The sequence below is a fragment of the Geotrypetes seraphini genome, chromosome 3 (genome assembly GCF_902459505.1).
Source record: "Geotrypetes seraphini chromosome 3, aGeoSer1.1, whole genome shotgun sequence".
NCBI classification, from domain to species: domain Eukaryota; kingdom Metazoa; phylum Chordata; class Amphibia; order Gymnophiona; family Dermophiidae; genus Geotrypetes; species Geotrypetes seraphini.
The window spans coordinates 363734360-363751762 of record NC_047086.1 but is presented as its reverse complement, the minus strand read 5'-3'; the positions used below and the strand labels follow the sequence as shown (position 1 = coordinate 363751762).

Here is a 17403-nt window from a genome sequence, read left to right as displayed (position 1 = left end):
ATTGTTTGAACAGCACCACCTAGTGGAGACAAACTCCAATTTAACTTATCAACTAATAGAAATGCTGCCATTCAAGTCATTGATTTAGTGAATTCCTGGAGGCGATGACTCAAACGATCTTGCTCCTTCAGAGCCTTGGCTTCAAGATAAACTTTCCCAAGTCCCACCTGTGCCCGTCCCAGTCTCTCGAGTTCATCGGAGCGGTTCTGGACACGGTTCGTCTCCGCTCCTTCTTGCCTCGGCCGCGTCAGGAGGCCTTCATCCATTTGTGTCGGAGGGTGACCCATCTGTCCACGGTTCTGGCTTGGCTCATGATGGTCCTCCTAGGTCACATGGCCTCCACATTTCACATGACTCCTTGTGCCAGACTTCACCTTTGTATTCCTCAATGGACTCTGGCGTCCCAATGGAACCAGGATCGGGATCCTGTCTCTCGACTCATTGTTGAAGCAGTCTCTTCATTGGTGGATGCTCTCCTCCAATCTTTCCAGAGGTTTTCTATCCCATGCTCCTCCTCCGCAAAAGGTCCTCACGACAGACTCATCGGCCTACACTTGGGGGGCCCATCTGGACGGCCTTCGCACTCAAGGTCTCTGGTCCAGTGCCGACAGACTTTGTCACATCAATCTGCTGGAGCTTCGAGCGATCTTCCTCGCCCTGAAAGCTTTTTGTCACCTGCTTCGCGACCGAATGGTTCTGGTCCGCATGAACAACACAGGTCGCTGTGTATTATATCAACAAAAAGGGGGGAATGAGATCCCTGTCCCTGTGCCTGGAGGTGCTGCGGCTCTGGGATTGGGCCATCCGCTGCAACATATTCCTTCATGCGGTCTACATTCAGGGTCAGCAGAATTGTCTGGCGGACAAGTTAAGTCATCTTCTGCAGCCTCACGAGTGGTCTCTCCACTCCATAACCCTGCATCAGGTGTTTGCTCGTTGGGGGACTCCGGATGTCGATCTGTTCGTACCCCCCCTCAATCACAAGTACCCCCGCTTCTGCTCCAGGGTTTACACCCCTCTCAGGATTGAAGCGGATGCCTTCCTTCTGGATTGGACGAACGAGTTCCTGTATGCGTTCCCTCCATTCCCTCTGATCCTGAAGACTCTCGTCAGGCTCAAGTCTTCGCATGCCACCATGATTCTGATAGCTCCTCGGTGGCTCCAACAACTTTGGTTCTCCCTTCTGTTGCAACACAGTTCCAAGGAGCCTCTTCCTCTGCCTATTTTTCCTTCTCTGCTTACACAGAGTCAGGGTTCTCTGCTTCATCCCAACCTCCAGTCTCTGCACTTAACAGCTTGGTTCCTCGAGACTTAATGCCCTCGTTCCAGCTCTCCCAGCCTGTGCTGGATGTCCTGGAGGCGTCTCGGAAGGAGTCCACTCGCGATGGCGGTGTCTGTTGCTTTCCTCCGCTCGACTCCCATTGAGGAAATCTGTAAGGCTGCCACTTGGTCCTCGGTTTATACGTTCACCTTGCATTACTGTCTGGATGCTTTCTCCAGGTGTGATGGCCATTTCGGCCAATCTGTTTTGCAAAATCTTTTCTCCTAAATTTGTCAACTCTGCCTCCATCCCTTTTTAGTTAGCTTGGAGGTCTCCCACATGTAGAGAATATGCTGCCTGCTTGTCCTGGGATAAAGCACAGTTACTTACCGTAACAGGTGTTATCCAGGGACAGCAGGCAGATATTCTCGCAACCCACCCACCTCCACGTGGTTGGCTTCTTTGCTTGTTATCTGAACTGAGGACACGCTGAAGAGACGCATGCCCTAGGCAGGGTGGGAGGGGCTTGCGCGGGCCAATCACAAGTCTGAAGGTCTTCGAGCAAGTCTGCTTGCGAAAACGTCCGCTAGGGGGCTCCGTCGGTGACGTCACCCACATGTAGAGAATATCTGCCTGCTGTCCCTGGATAACACCTGTTACGGTAAGTAACTGTGCTTTTGAGGATCATGGTGCACAAAGAAGACTGCAGAACTAGTTTGTAGCCATCAGAAGGAGTTTGAAACCATGTGGCCCAAAAGCAACCTATGGTGCTTTTGATGTGGTACCCAGAGTTTCCACAATTCGCATGCAAACTCTCATGGCTGTGTCTGAGACCATGTGTTCAGTTTTTTTTAAGAATGATTCTCCTTTTTGAAATCGTTACAATGTTGGCCGCAATAGCGGCTCGTTTGATTTTATCACGAACATTTGAGAATCTTCCCCTCAGTCTCCATCTGCTGACTAGCACAAACCCAGGCATCTGGACTGGCCTGGAGAGGGATTCCAGGAAATAAAATTAGCCACTTAGCTGACTATTGTTCTGTTACAGTAAGTGTTCCCATAAAGGAGAAAACTGAAAGATTTATAGCATTGTGATAATCTTGATAAAGTGAAAATAACTGTATAAATGCTTTATATGCAACATGGGAGCTAAAGAATGCCCATAGTATTATATAAATACTAATCTCTTATGGCTTGGATCAGGCAGAGAAGTTCACGTTCATAATCCAGTGTTCTCCCCAGAAATTTTTTCCAGCCGAGTGGCACGAAAAAGTAACCGGGTGGGGTGGGGCAGGACGGAGAAATTTGGTGGTGGAGAAAATTAAATGTGCACTATTTTTATTAATTATTATTAATTATTTTCCAACACTCAGTATGACTTCCTTTTTTTCAAGTTTGACACTTAGGGCTCCTTTTACGAAGCCACGTTAGCGGCTTTATCACACGCACATGTTTAGCGTGTGTTAACTCCTGCGCTAGCCGAAAAACTACCACCTGCTCAAGAGGAGGCAGTAGCAGCTAGTGTGGCCGGCAAATTAGCACGCACTATTACGCGTGTTAAACCACTAACACGGTTTCGTAAAAGGAGCCCTTAGGCAGTGTTCCAGTAGCATTTAAGCCACCCTTGAAAAAAAGTAATGCAGAACCTCTTATTCTGAACAACTACTGGCCAGTATCAAACCTTCCATTTCTTTCAAAACTACCTTACTTGAGAGAATAGTATTTAACCAACTTCAAACTCATGTTGAATCAGTTAATGCTTTTCATCCTGCGATAGCAATTCTGCCACAGCAAATACACTGAAGTCCATAGGAATTGAATGGACTTTGGTGTATCTGCCATGGGAGAATCGCTACTGTAGCTTTGTAAAAGGGGTCCTTACTGCGTGAACTCCATAGTCATCTAGACCAGTGTTTCTCAACTTTTTCAAGTGAAGTACCCCCTAAGTCTAACAAATACCAACCAAGTACCCCAGCCCAAGCTCCAATCCTTACCCCACCCCCATTTATAATAGTACTAATTGTAATGCAATTTCTTCCATTCATTTTTCATGTACACACAATATCTTAATTCATAATAACAATAAAATAAAAAAACACAAAGCACACTTTATGAAAAGAAAATGTTAATTATCATTTATATTTGTTTTTCAAAGAGGTCAAGGCAGATGACTAAAATATGCAATGTCACCTCAGTACCAACTATAGAAAAATAGCCAAATATAGTGCAGAATATAGACATAAGATTATAAATTCTCAAAACAGACACATTTTGATCACTATATTGAAAATAAAATAATTTTTCCTACCTTTTTGCCCAGCTAAAAGATGCTAGGGAGAACACTGAATTAAAAACAAAGAAACACAGAAACATGAAGGTAGATAAAGGCCAAATGCCTCATCCAGTCTGCTTATCCACAGTATCCACTATCTCAGTGTCTCTCAAACTTTGTTTAGCTCTGGCACACTAAACAGAGCAAATGTTTTTCACAGCACATTATAATTAAAATGATAAATTTGCAAAACCAAGAAAAATATTTATTTGAGAGTTTTGAGTAGGGGTGGGAGATTTCCAAGATGGTGCCAGGATAGGACATAGGTGATGGCGCCTCCTTCCTTCATTTCTTTTATTTTAAATTTGTTTCCAGTTCTTCCCCTTACATCTTTAACTTTTCCTTTTATTTCTGACTCGCTTTTTGTTACTGATCAAACAGAAATTTAATTTTTATCTTATTACTCAGTGCCTGTCCATTGATTCTATGGCCCAGTGGTTTCAACAGCAGCAAACATCCTACCTACCTTTTGTGGTGGGGTGATCTTTTTCGTTTTGCCTACTGATGTTTGGTGGTGCTGTGGCGGTAGAGAGCTGTGGGGGGATGTTAGTGCTCCTTCTGTGTAGCTTGCCAGCATGAGAGTGGCGCATCGTGGAGGACATGAGGAATGTGAGTCGACAGAGGATGTGGCATTTGGAGTTTCCCATCATGCCGAGGGCACAGTCACTGCCACTGCCACGGAAACAGCCCGCTCGTTTGAGGGCCCTGCAATGATCGGATGGATTAGTGTGAAGGAGGTCCGATCTGTTAAGCAGTTGCTGGCCATTTGGGTCCCTGCCTGCCTTGTGCTGTAGCGATGTGGTGCAATTGTCGGCCATGTCATTGAGCTCCAACATTGGCTGGTGCTCTCCGTCTTTGCTGGTGGTGTGATTTGGCAGGAATCAGGACAGTGGCGCTGCTCAGAGATGAGATGTGGCTCAAGGATTTCTCCCTGCTTCCCCAAGCCAGGCCAGGCGCGAACAAGCACCGGACCCACAAGCCTTCACCTCCAACGTCAATTCTAATGTCAGAGAGGAAGTTCCAGGCAGTGATTGGCTGGCCCAAAACTTCCTCTTGAAGGCTTGTGGGTCTGGCGCTTGTACGTGCCTGGCCTGGCTTGGCTCGCTCAGGCAGGAAGAACAAGAGTGTGGGAGAGATGCTCTGAGGGAAGGAAGCGTGTTATCATTTTGCAGTGTTCTCCTTAGTGTCTTTTAGCCGGGCACTCACCTAAATTAGCCGGGCGGAGCGCCCGGCTAAAAGACGCTAGGGAGAACACTGCTAACCCATATAAGCCACTACTTTCCAATAACAGATATTATTTGTTTTAGCTGTTACCTTAGTGCTCTAATGGAGCCCCAAGTAGCATAGTTTAATGAACATTTGTTCCCTTTCATTTTTAGCTGCAAGGCCCAAGCCATTATCAACTGTAGCAAAGCCAGCTGCTGCAGGGAATGTATTCTCGAAAGCAACTTTCATTAATAATGTATTGTCTAAAATTGGAGAAATATGGGTAGGAAATGCCCAAAGTGTAGATTCTTCTCCGAACAAAAGGTAAGGAAATTCCTCTGTGTGTGTGTGTGTGTGTGTAAGCTACAGTCCAGGAAAACATTTGTGCTAAGTGGATACATTTAGGGCTAGATTTACTGAAGTATAGTGCTGTTAATATACATTATTATTAAATAGTCCCACTGCATAAAATATGACCTGCAATAAGAAATGTGCTCTAATGCATGTTAGCACATGGTAGCACACTTCAGTAAATCTAACCCTTAATGGATATGGGGGCAGTTCTTTAACAAAAGCATGAACTCTTACATACCCATTTTGCATGTAAATATTTAGAATAAAGATATTTTCATTCATATTTGCACAAATCTGTGTATAGATACTAAAATGTCACCAAAGCACTAGTCTGCAAATACCCAATTAACTTACTGCATATTTGCAAGGTGGCTATAACTGTGAGCAGAGCTCAAAATTGTGCATATACACTTCTCCCTCTGTATCCGCGGTTTCCGTATCTGCGGATTCGCTTATTTGTGATTTTTTGGAAGCTGACTCCGCCCTCCCCCAAAATTACATTATCATTAAAGTTCTTTTTCCTTTTAATGTACCGATTAAGAAATGTATTGCTTACCATTCACTCTGAAAATTGCTGCTACCATACTTTCTCCCACAAATTCGCTGCTTCCATGCTTCCCAGTGTGCACTGAGAAAAACGCTGCTTTCCAGCATCCCTAGAGAGAAAGGTTTCTTCCCAGCATGCCTGCCCAGAAATTGTTGCTTGCCTGCCCTGAAATCGCTGTAGAAAAATTATTTGTGGTTCCAATAATAAAAACAGAAGGCTTTTTCTAAAAACCGCGAATAACATTTAAAAAGTTATTTGCGGTTTTTCTGTATTAGCGCCTATGGTCCGCCCGCATCCCCCACGAATATGGAGGGAGAAGTATACATGTGAATCTTACAGTATTCTATACATTTATCTGCTGATGCTTACACCAGTTCTATAGCTGTCTTAAGTGTTCATGCTTATATATACCTAATTAGGCCAGTATTTGAGATGAGGAGTGGCCTAGTGATAGAACTGCTACTTCAGCACCCTGAGGTCATGGGATCAACTTCATCGCTTCTCCTTATGACTTTCTGCAAGTCACCTAATCCTCCACTGTAAACTGCTTTGAAAATGTAACCACAAAAAAGGCAGTATACAAGTCCCAATCTCTTTGTATACAGGAAACTGGGTGCCTGTTTTCCTTTATGCAGTTGACTCTTATCTAGGCACCTTTTATAGAATTGACTTGATATTGCCTGCAGTGACACCTGTCTGAATACATGTGAATATAAGCAAATTGTAACTTAAGTGCTTCTTAAAGTAAATCACATGTTTACGAAGTTGGTAGTTACTTTTTATTACATATTTGTTAAAACATATGCCTCTTTACTGAGTAGCTCTGTTTAGAAGTGGGATTGAGTCAGGCAACACAAGTTACATTACATTATATTAAGGATTTCTATTCCGCCATTACCTTGCTGTTCAAGGCGGATTACAAATGGATTGTCTGGAGATTAGAAGTATTTAGGGAGTAGTTTGTACATACAAGTGAACAGCTGTTCCAAAGCTCAGAACGATGCCATCAAGGAGGTTCCTCTCTCTCAAAATAACCAGGGATTCTACTCACGCTATTTCTTAGTACCAAAGAAGACGGGAGGACTGCGACCCATGCTGAATCTCCGAGCTCTCAACAAATATCTTGTCAAGGAGAAATTTTGGAATGCTTTCTCTCACCCTTCTCTATCCCCTTTTGGCTCAAAACGAATAGCTATGCTCTCTGGATCTCAAGGAAGCCTATTCTCACATTCCAATCCGGCTTCCAGGAAATACCTCCACTTTCAAGTCAACCAGCTTCATTACCAATACCAGATACTTCCATTCGGACTGGCATCTTCTCCCAGGGTCTTCACGAAGTGCTTAATTGTGGTAGCAGCAGCCCTTCGATCTCACAGACTTCAGATTTTTCCTTACCTGAACAACTGGTTGATCAAGGCTTCAGCACCTCAGGAAGTGGAGCTGGCGACAACTCATACTATCTCCTTCCTTCAAGTCTTGGGATTCAAGATCAATTTTCCCAAGTCATCCCTGCAACCAGCTCAATGTCTCCAGTTCATTGGAGCAATTCTCGACACTACTCTCATGAGGACGTTTCTTCCCCCAGATCGCGTATCCACTCTAATTCATCTCTGCCAGTAGATGTTTCATCTCCAAACAATTTCTTTGAGGCGCATGATGGTTCTTCTAGGACACATGGCCTCCATGGTTCATGTGACGCCACTTGCCAGACTGCATCTTCGTACTCCCCAGTGGGTCCTCGCTTCGCAGTGGTCTCAGGCGACACATTGGCTCTCACAGCATATTTCTGTAACCTCATCTCTTCTACAGTCGCTCCACTGGTGAATGACCTCCTCCAATCTATCCAGAGGTCTTCTTTTTCATCTGCCTCCCTATCCATAGGTGCTCACGACAGATGCTTCCCCGTATGCCAGGGGGGCACACATAAATGGTCTTCAAACGCAGGGGCATTGGACTGCTACTGAATGCTATCAATTTACTTGAAGTCAGAGTGATGTATTATGCACTGAAAGCTTTCCAACATCTTCTGAGCGATCAAGTCCTCCTCCTTCGCGCAGATAATCAAGTATCAATGTACTACATAAATAAGCAAGGAGGCATGGGCTCTCTTCCACTCTGTCAGGAGGCTCAAAAGATCTGGCTTTGGGCGATGGCCCGTAATCTTTTCCTAAGGGCAGTCTACATTCAGGGCGAGCAGAATTCCTTGGCAGACAATCTCAGCAGAATTCTTCAGCCTCACGAATGGACTCTCAGCTCAACAACTCTCCAGCTCATCTTCGCACAATGGGGCACTCCTCAAGTGGACTTGTTTGCTGCTCCTTGCAATCACAAGTTGCCCCAGTTCTGCTCCAGACTTTATTCACCTCACCGTTTGGAAGCAGATGTGTTTCTCCTGAATTGGATGCATATGTTCTCTATGCGTTTCCTCTCACTCCTCTCATCTTGAAAACTCTTAAACAGAATCAAGGAGTTCTTCTTCATCCCAACCTGCAATCGTTACACCTGACAGCTTGGTATCTCTCAGGCTGAACTCAGCTGAATTACATCTTTCTCAGCCTTTCTGCACTATTATCGATGCCTCCAGGAAACCAGCCACTCAGCAGTGTTATCAACAAAAGTGGATTCTGTTTTCTTCTCGGTGTCGTCTTCATCATCATGATCCAACTTTATTATCAGTAGACTTCGTGTTGGATTGTCTTCGTCATCTATCTGAGTCTGGACTCAAATCTACATCTATCAGAGTCCATCTCAGTGCTATTACAGCTTTTCACATACCAATCGAGGGAAAACCTCTTAATGCTCAACCTTTGGTCTCCAGGTTCATGAAAGTATTTTTCAATGTGAAACCACCTCTCAAACCTCCTCCTGTAGTCTGGGACCTTAATGTAGTTCTTTCCAGGTTGATAAAGCCACCATTTGAACTAATGGTCGTCACAGCTCATCTTAAGTTTCTTACCTGGAAAGTTATTTTTCTTATTTCACTCACTTCGGCCAGGAGAGTCAGTGAGTTGCAAGTGTTGGCGGCAGATCCACCCTTCACAGTTTTTCACCACGATAAAGTGGTTCTTTGCACACATCCAAACTTTCTACAGAAAGTGGTCACGGAGTTTCATCTTAATCAGTCAATTGTCCTTCCAGTTTTTTTCCCTAAGCCTCATTCTCATGCTGGAGAAACAGCACTGCACACTCTGGACTGTAAACATGCTTTGGCCTATTACATTGACAGTTCAAAGCCCCATAGAACATCTCCTCAACTCTTTATCTCATTTGATCTAACAAGTTGGTGCATCCTGTTTCCAAGCGTACGATTTCCAATTGGTTATCTGCCTGTATATCGTTCTGCTATGCTCAGACTGGACTGCACATGGAGAGTCGTGTCACAGCCCACAAAATCAGAGCTATGGCAGCTTCTGTAGTTTTCCTTAAATCTTCTCCTATTGAGGAATTCTGTAAAGCTGCCACCTGGTCCTCAGTTCATGCTTTCACATTTCATTATTGTCTGGAGTCTTTCTCCAGGCGGGATGGACACTTCGGCCAGTCTGTATTACAAAATTTATTTTCTTAAAGGCCAACTTTCCCACTATCCCCTTTTAGTTTGCTTGGAGGTCACCCATGTGTGAGAATATGCTGCCTGCTTGTCTTGGGATAAAGCACAGTTACTTAGTGTAACAGGTGTTATCCAAGGACAGCAGGCAGATATTATCACAATCCACTCACCTCCCCTGGTTGGCTTCTTAGCTGGCTTATCTTAACTGAGGGACCGCGCGCCTACCTTGGTCGAGAAGGCGCATATGTGATGCGGGCTGATCGCGAACTTTCTAAACCTAAAGTTGCAATTCACTTTTCAAGTGTCCATACTGGGTCTCCGTCGGTGATGTCACCCATGTGTGAGAATATCTGCCTGCTGTCCCTGGATAACACCTGTTAACGGTAAGTAACTGTGCTGTATGCCCACTTAGCTATGCAAGCACCAGCACTGAGTATTGCCAGCACCCACGTAACTGTCAGTTCCTCCCTTACTCTGTAATGCCCCTCTGTAGCCTGGTTCCAGAATGGTCAGCTCTGATATTGAACAGCACTGCTCAGTTAAGTGCTGCTCAATATCGATAGCCAGATCCAAGCAATTTAAGCAGGCAGGAGGATATTTAAGCAGGATTTTCAAAATGTTTTAAATATTGACCTGTTACTTTTTATAAGAAATCAGTTAAAACATTTTCACTGTTCTTGTTGCCTATATAGCGTTAACACTGAAGAACAATCTCCTAGAGCAATGTCTCTCCCAGAACTGGAATTACCAGATGCGTTTGTTGGAACCCCTATCACTAAATCATCGCACAGAATTTCCAGGTACGTGCTGAATTTAAACCAGTGGTTCCCAACCATGTCCTGAAGGACCCCCAGGCCAGTCGGGTTTTCAGGATAGCCCTAATGAATATACATGGAGCAGATTTGTCTGCCTGGCACCTCCATTATATGCAGATCTCTCTCATGCATATTCATTAGGGCTATTCTGAAAACCTGGGGACCACTGATTTAAACTAAACCATTGTATATAATGTTGTGCTGAATTTAAACTGGGCTACAATGTTAATAATAAATTGTTGAGATTAGGTTTTGTTAAAATGATAGGCAAAATCCAGCCACAAAAACAAATCAAAACAAATATAACATCACAGTTTAATATTAACAGCCTGATGGAGCAAAAGCTGCCCAAAATACAACTAGTCCAGTAGGTGTTCTAATCAGTCTGATATGTTTTGACACTCCTGTCTGCTTCAAGGGCACATGAACCAGTTCCTGGACATATAGTATTGCTCAAACAAGCCAAGAAGCAAAAGAATGAACCATAAGCGGAAGGGATATAACAGAAAAATAAGGTGGTAAAATAATTCTCCAAGGACAGGCACATATGGGTGATGTCATCTGGATGAGCTTGGTATGGACACTACCCAGCATTCTAGTAATTTTTGAAGCCTTTTTGCAGCACTGTACCATATATGCAAGGGTGTGCCTTCCAACTTGACTTAAGTGCACAGCACCAGCAATCTGTATTTTCATGAAGCAAAATAGTCATGTCTCAGCAGACCCTTCTCACTGTGTCTTTATGGTTTTTAGTGCCTTTCCTCATGTATGGGGATCTTTTTTTCTCATTTTTCTTTTGTTGGCTTCTCTACATGTTCTTTATTTTTTGGGTGGCTCCTTTGAAGTCAGAATGGAAGAAATAGCCTACTGGTTAATACATCAGCCTTAAAATCAAGTTTGATTCTCTGTTCAGCTTCTTGTGACCCTGGGCAAATCACTTAACCCTCCATTGCCTGAGGTACAAAATAAGTACCTGTATATAATATGTACAAAAGGGTAGTGTTTCAAATCACATCTCCATCCCCCCTTTCCCTTTGCTTTTGGCCTGAGCACCTGGCTGGGTATTCCTTTTTTTCCCCCCTTATTTAAAAAAATTGAGCCATTTTATTTTGCTTTGGCTATTTTTGCCCTAGCTAATCCTTGAGACACATGTTGTCCATGGTGACAGGATAATCACGCGCCAAACACTAGTGCACCGACAATCGAGCGCAAGAAAGAAGCAGCCACAGGAAAACTTAGTTTTAAAGAGCTCTGACGGGGGGGGGTGAGGTGAACCCACCCACCCACTTTACTGCATAGTGTTTGTGCTGCCATGGGGGTGTGTGTGGGGGGAGCAACCCCCTACATTATAGAGAAAACGGAACTTTTCCCAAAAAAAATCGTAAAAGGTTCCATTTTCTCTATAATGGAGGGTTCCAACCTCCCAACCCCCCCCCCCCCAACAGCAGCGCAAACACTATACAGTAAAGTCGGGGGGGTTCCCCACTCACAGCCCGCTTCGGAGCTTTTTAAAACTAAGTTTTCCCGCGGCGCGCTTCTTTTTTGCACCGAATTGTCAGTGCTCGATTGTCGGCACACTGGTATCTCGCGCTCGACTGACTATGAACCATTGTCAATTGCTCATTCATCTAGTCTAGTGCCTTGACAGGTGGTGCTGTTGGAAGAGGCGGTGCTGCTTTATAGCCCATCAAGGGAGGAAGTCCCCCTGATGTCCAGAAAGAGACCTGCTCCTTGGCACTCTTGCTCAAAGTCTGGAATGAGTCCGGCATACTGAGGCAGATACAGTCTGTGCCCACTCAAGAGGTGTATTTTGCCAAATCTGACTCGGACTGCTCTTGGGTGTCTGAGGTTGAACCAGAGGTCTCAGAAGAATACTCCCTTGGTCTACCATCTGACCCCTCTCTATCTCAGGAGAGGAGAAAATCTTCAGTAGAGGAACTCTCCTTTGCCACTTTTTTGAAGGCGGTAACAGACCTATCCCTTTTAATTTGGAAGTTGAGAAGAAGCCCGGAGCTGAGATATTTGACAAACTCGACTGAGTATCCTTCTAGGGAAGTGGTGTCAATGCCTGTTCATGATATGCTTTATGCTGCAAAACTGAGGAATTGGGAGGTGCATTCTTCCTGTATCTCAGAAGGTAGACTCCATGGATAGTCTAAAAGGCTCCTGGATTCTAAAAGCCACACCATTTCATGATTATCGAATCTGCTCTCAAGAGAGCTAAGAGCTCTTTTACCCATGCCTTGGCATCTTGAGAGCAAGATTCTAGAACATTAGTCTTTTGGGAAGAAGGTTTATTAGGACTCTGTGTTTGCATCCTGTATTCAGTCCTATCAGCTGTACATGAGCATCTATATGCAGAACTAGTTGCCAGACTCTTTGTCCTCGGACAAGGCTGCAGAGCTCTGTGCATTAGTAGCCAAGCAGAAGAAATATCAAAAACATTCAACCCAAGCAATTAGTGATGCTTTTGATATGGCGTCCAGGGTTTCAGTTTTAGGTATTGGCAATCACAGACTCATCTGGCTGCATGTTTCAGAACCAGCCGGTCAGGAGATATTGGCAGATGTCCCTTGCTGAGATGGCAATCTTTTTGAGATTGCTTACCTTATCAAGGAAGGAACTGCTACTTTGAAGTTTATCTTTTGGTCACTCTTCCTCCAGCAACCACGTCTCTTTTTAGGTATTATACACAGGATATCATGTTATTCTCAGTGTCTCCTCCAGCCTACCCTTTCCAGCAACCCCAGGGGCCCTGCTGTAGACCTAGGCAACAGAGGCCCCAGAAAGCCAAGCTAGTCAGAGTAAGAGATGAGTTTTTGACAGACTCCAGGAGAGCATAGCCACAGTAAAAATGACCTTCCTGGATGGCATACCAGTAGAGGGAAGCAGAATATTTTTCAAAACTTTCAACCTGTAAGTTCTTCAAATAGTCTGGGAGGGTTACATCTAAATTGGTGATAACATCTTCCAAATTGCCCACCACAAGGATTAAAGTTCAGCATCAAGCAGTTCTTGCAGAGGAGTTCTTCTCTGTTCTACAGGCCCATGCAATCGAGCCCATACCACCGAGGGATGAAGGGAAAGGCTTCTAATCCAAGTACTTCCTTGTGTCCAAAAAGGTGGAGGATTTTGTTCCATCCCAAAGCAAATATCTGATCAGAGAAAAGTTCAGGATGGCTTCTCTGGGTACCCTGCTTCCCATGATTCAGACAAATGATTGTCTATGGTCTATGGATTTAAAGGATTCATACACCCACATAGAGATATATCCCAGTCAGATCCCTATACCCATTGTATCATTCCTTCTACCAGAATCTCTCTAACCCTGAGATGTCTTGTCTGTCCAAATTAGATTGTAAGCTCTTCTGAGCAAGGGCTGTCGTTTGGATGAGAATAATTTTGTTTGGCATCTGATCTTTGAAAGTCTTTAGTGTGTTCCAAATGGCTCTCAGGTCTAGGATACTGATGTGAACCTGACTCTCCTGAGGGTCATTCTGTTTAGGGTTACCATATTTGAAAAGGGGATAGAGGGGTATAGATAGAGAACTACTACACAGGTCCTGGACCTGATGGGCTGCCACACGAGTGGATTGCTGGGCATGATGGACCTCTGGTCTGACCCAGCAGAGGCACTTCTTATGTTCTTATGTTGAAGACGGAGAAACCTGGAAGCATGGCCCCACCCCATTCTGCCCTCCCAGCCCAGCCCTGCCTCCAACTCCACCCCCCAAAAGCCACATCTCTTTTTTTTCCGACTTCCAGGCCGCATCTGGAGGGCCTCCAACGTGGGTAGATGTGTGCGATGTCATCCACGCATGCTTGCTGAAGGCTCTCCAGACGTGGCCGGAGCTCAGAGCTTTCCAAAACCCAGACAAATTGGGTATCTCATACCCAGACAAAAGGCTGTCCAGGAACCCGGACAGTCCTCTTAAAAGAGGACATGTCTGGGATTTTTGGCTGTCCGCTAAGAGCGAACAGTGACCTTGAGTTTGAAGCCCGACTATATGAGTTCCCCAGTGCAAATTGGACACATATCTGTTATTAGCATCTTGTGTGGTGGAGAATTTTGGAAGGGAAGCCCCAAAACTAGATGGGTGGAATTGTCTACCACAAGAGTGATTCCTGCAGAGGAGTGACAGATATGTCTGCTAGGTTCCCCATAGCATGACACCACAGGGAAGTTGGGGTCTACTGAGCCTCTCTGAAATTGGGTTGTGCCATGGGTATTACATGCTCCATGGAGGTCATGTGGCTCAACAGCCTCAACATACCAAACCACTGGAATCAACTGCCCCCACAGATCAGATCTCTTGAAGGACTCCTCAACTTTAGGAAAGCAATAAAAACATACCTCTTCACCTAAATCCTCAGTATGTATCGAGTTTGGATATAAATTTGTATTGATAAATCTTGCACTGTAACTATGGCAAATTTAACCTCTACTGTATATTATATATATTGGTTTTAGATCTCTGATATGTGTCGAGTTAGGATATAAATTTGTATTCAAGAAATTTGTACTGTGGTTTTTGGAGAAAAGATGGCATTTTGAGCAGTGCACATATTGGAGTGCTCTCCGTCTTTGGTCAACTTTTTTGGAATAAATACAATTTTTTAGCTCTATTTATTGCCCAAAAGATGTGGGAAACAGAGGGGATTACCCCCACCTACTTCTGTTAGCTCCAATATGCGACAGACTGTAATGACATCGTTTACAGTCCAACCAACCATTTTGGACAGATCTTCTGCTGAGTTTGGGGAAAGACTCAGCTTGGACGGCGACCTGACGCTGAGCCCGAGAGGACCACACATGCCCCCAATGCCTGGAGGAGCATCGGAAGACCGGTCGCTGTTGGGGGACTCCCCGAGTACAGCGAGAGAGACACTACCGAGATCCGATGCTGAACCGGAAGAGTTAACATTGACGCCGATGCTAATACCAGCTGGGGAGTCGCAGCTTTCTGGGAACATTACGTCTCGAGCAGCAAGTGGTGGGGAGGATGAAGGAACCCAGAATTCAGCACTTAGAGGAAACGCTGAAGAGATGCAGTTATTTCTCCCCTCAAGCCACTTGTGAGACCTCAGGCGGTTACATTTGACTCCATCTGGAAGGCGCTGGAGAACATGCACTCGTTATGTGCAAACTTTGTTTCAATAACATTAAATTCAACTTCTAAGATAGCTCTGATGGAGACATCACTTCAGCAGCAACAATTGGAGATAAAGAACTTAGAGAAAACAACAATTGATACTAAAAATCTGATGACTAAACAAATTTCAGATAAAATGTTATTACTGAAGAATATTGAAAACTTGGAGAATCAACAGAAAAGTTTGAATTTGAGACTTTTAAATTTTCCAATAGCCAAGTTTATGTCACCCCGGGAAACTTTTAGGAATTTCATGATAACTATATTAGATATCAGAATCTGATCTCCCACCACTACAAAAAATTTATTACTTAAAGAAAATTTCAATTAAAAAAGGAGAATTAGGAAGAGGTGGAGATCAGATGGATCTAACTGATATATTACAATCATCTGATTTTGAAATAGAGGGTCGGGCTACTTTAGTCTCTCTTATATTTCATCAGGACAAGGAAATGCTGCTGAAATTGTACTTTAATTTGAAACAAGTATCCTATTTGGGAGGACGAATATATATGTTTCCTGATGTCTCAAAATAGACGCAATCTAGAAGAAAAGAATTCCTATCATACTGTATGAAAGTGATTTCATTAGGGGCAGTTTTTCAGTTAAGATTTCCCTGTAAATGTGTGGTTTCCCTTCAGGGAAGTAAATATGTATTCTTTGAACCTGCCCAATTAGGTTTCTTTTTAAAAGGTAAAGGTGTCTCTATGCATCTGGATTGAATCAGGATGGTGTGGTGTTAATTAATGGAAGGTTGTAACTGCCCTTTTTTCCTAGAACTCTAATTTAGGTTAATGTATCCCTGCCCCAAGGGCTTGGGTTTTTTTTTCTTTTCTTCTTCTCCTATTGTGGACTATGTTGAACGTAATATTACCTTGTGTTAATTTTTGCTTATCAGCAAGTACTGATTGTATTGTATTTCCGTATTTCCTTATCATTGTGATGTAATGATAACTTGAAATGATAAATAAAAAAAAAGAAACTTGTACTGTAACTATGGCAAATTATAACCTGTTAACTATATATTGTGTATGTTAACCCGTAACCCATTCTGAGCTCTTTGGGGAGAATGGGATAGAAAACAAATTAAACAAAACAAACATATGCCAAACTGCGACCTTCTGACTCTTGAAAATCTGCAGGGTAGTGGTGAACAATGGTTTGGCCCTGACTTCCAGAAGGAAGGCCCAATCTTGAGCCATGTTCGCCACAGTTTACCAGATCACTGGAGAACAGTATCCTGTCAAAGCTGATTACTGCCTGCTACATGTTAAACATAAATTGGCCTCTTGTATTTTTGTGGTGTGGCCAAGTTGCTTTTAATGGAAGTAACACACAGATGTCTCAATCTGTTCTCCTTACTTCCATTTTCAATGGAAGTAAAACCATTTTCAATGGAAGTAAAACCTGGATATTTCAATCAATCCTTCTTTTTTCTGGAACCATACAATATCCTAATACTACCTTCCTGTGGGCTGTCATCTTTTCCCACCATACCATGACTAAAGGCTCAAAGCCACATCCTGATTACCTCTGGGACTCCTGAACTGTCAGTTTTTTCTTAGACTGGGCTTCTAGCAGGTCACAACTCTCCCCTTCTTGCCTCACACACAAAAAAACCAAGTCCCCAAGGCAAGAACTTTTAATTTTAGTATATATATTTATTTATTTTTTTTAAATAAAAAAACAAACAAACCACACCCCATAAAACAGACCGGATTTCCTCCTCTCAAAAAAGAAACAAATTCTCTTCATAAGTCAGCAGCGCAGAATCGCTGATACTGTTTTCTGTCGGCAATTTTTTTTTTTAGTTAAACCGGTGGTCTTAGGACTGCGAAGACACTTTGGTTTTCCCCTCATGGACAGTGGCTCTAATCCGGTGACACTTTGCGCCAATGGTGCTGTAAGTTCACCGAGGCTGCTAACGTCCTAATGTAAAATTTGTAATTGATGCACGCTACCAATGAATTTTTCAGGTGTTTAACAGGCAGTTGGAGCACTCGGGCGGTGTTTAGGACCTCTCTCAATGGACAGTGATTAATCCAGCGTCGCTTCACACCAATGGCAGGACAGATTTGAGTACATCAAATACAAGCTTCATCTTTCTCAATTGCAAACTTTAGATCAGTCCTAATTTCAAATACCTGCAGGTCAGCAACTCTGTTTGTATGTTCATTAAGCACTGTTG

General features: G+C 43.7%; 1 protein-coding gene across 2 annotated transcripts in view; it reads left to right on the top strand.

Annotated features, from left to right (window-relative positions):
- The window catches only part of AHCTF1 (AT-hook containing transcription factor 1), a 368321-nt gene that overhangs the window by 259950 nt on the left and 90968 nt on the right, over positions 1 to 17403 (top strand). For both annotated transcript variants that reach the window (XM_033936331.1, XM_033936330.1), the window contains exons 25-26: positions 4973 to 5123; positions 9940 to 10047. In XM_033936331.1, the coding sequence (XP_033792222.1) occupies positions 4973 to 5123; positions 9940 to 10047 (259 nt within the window). The remainder of the gene's footprint in view (positions 1 to 4972; positions 5124 to 9939; positions 10048 to 17403) is intronic.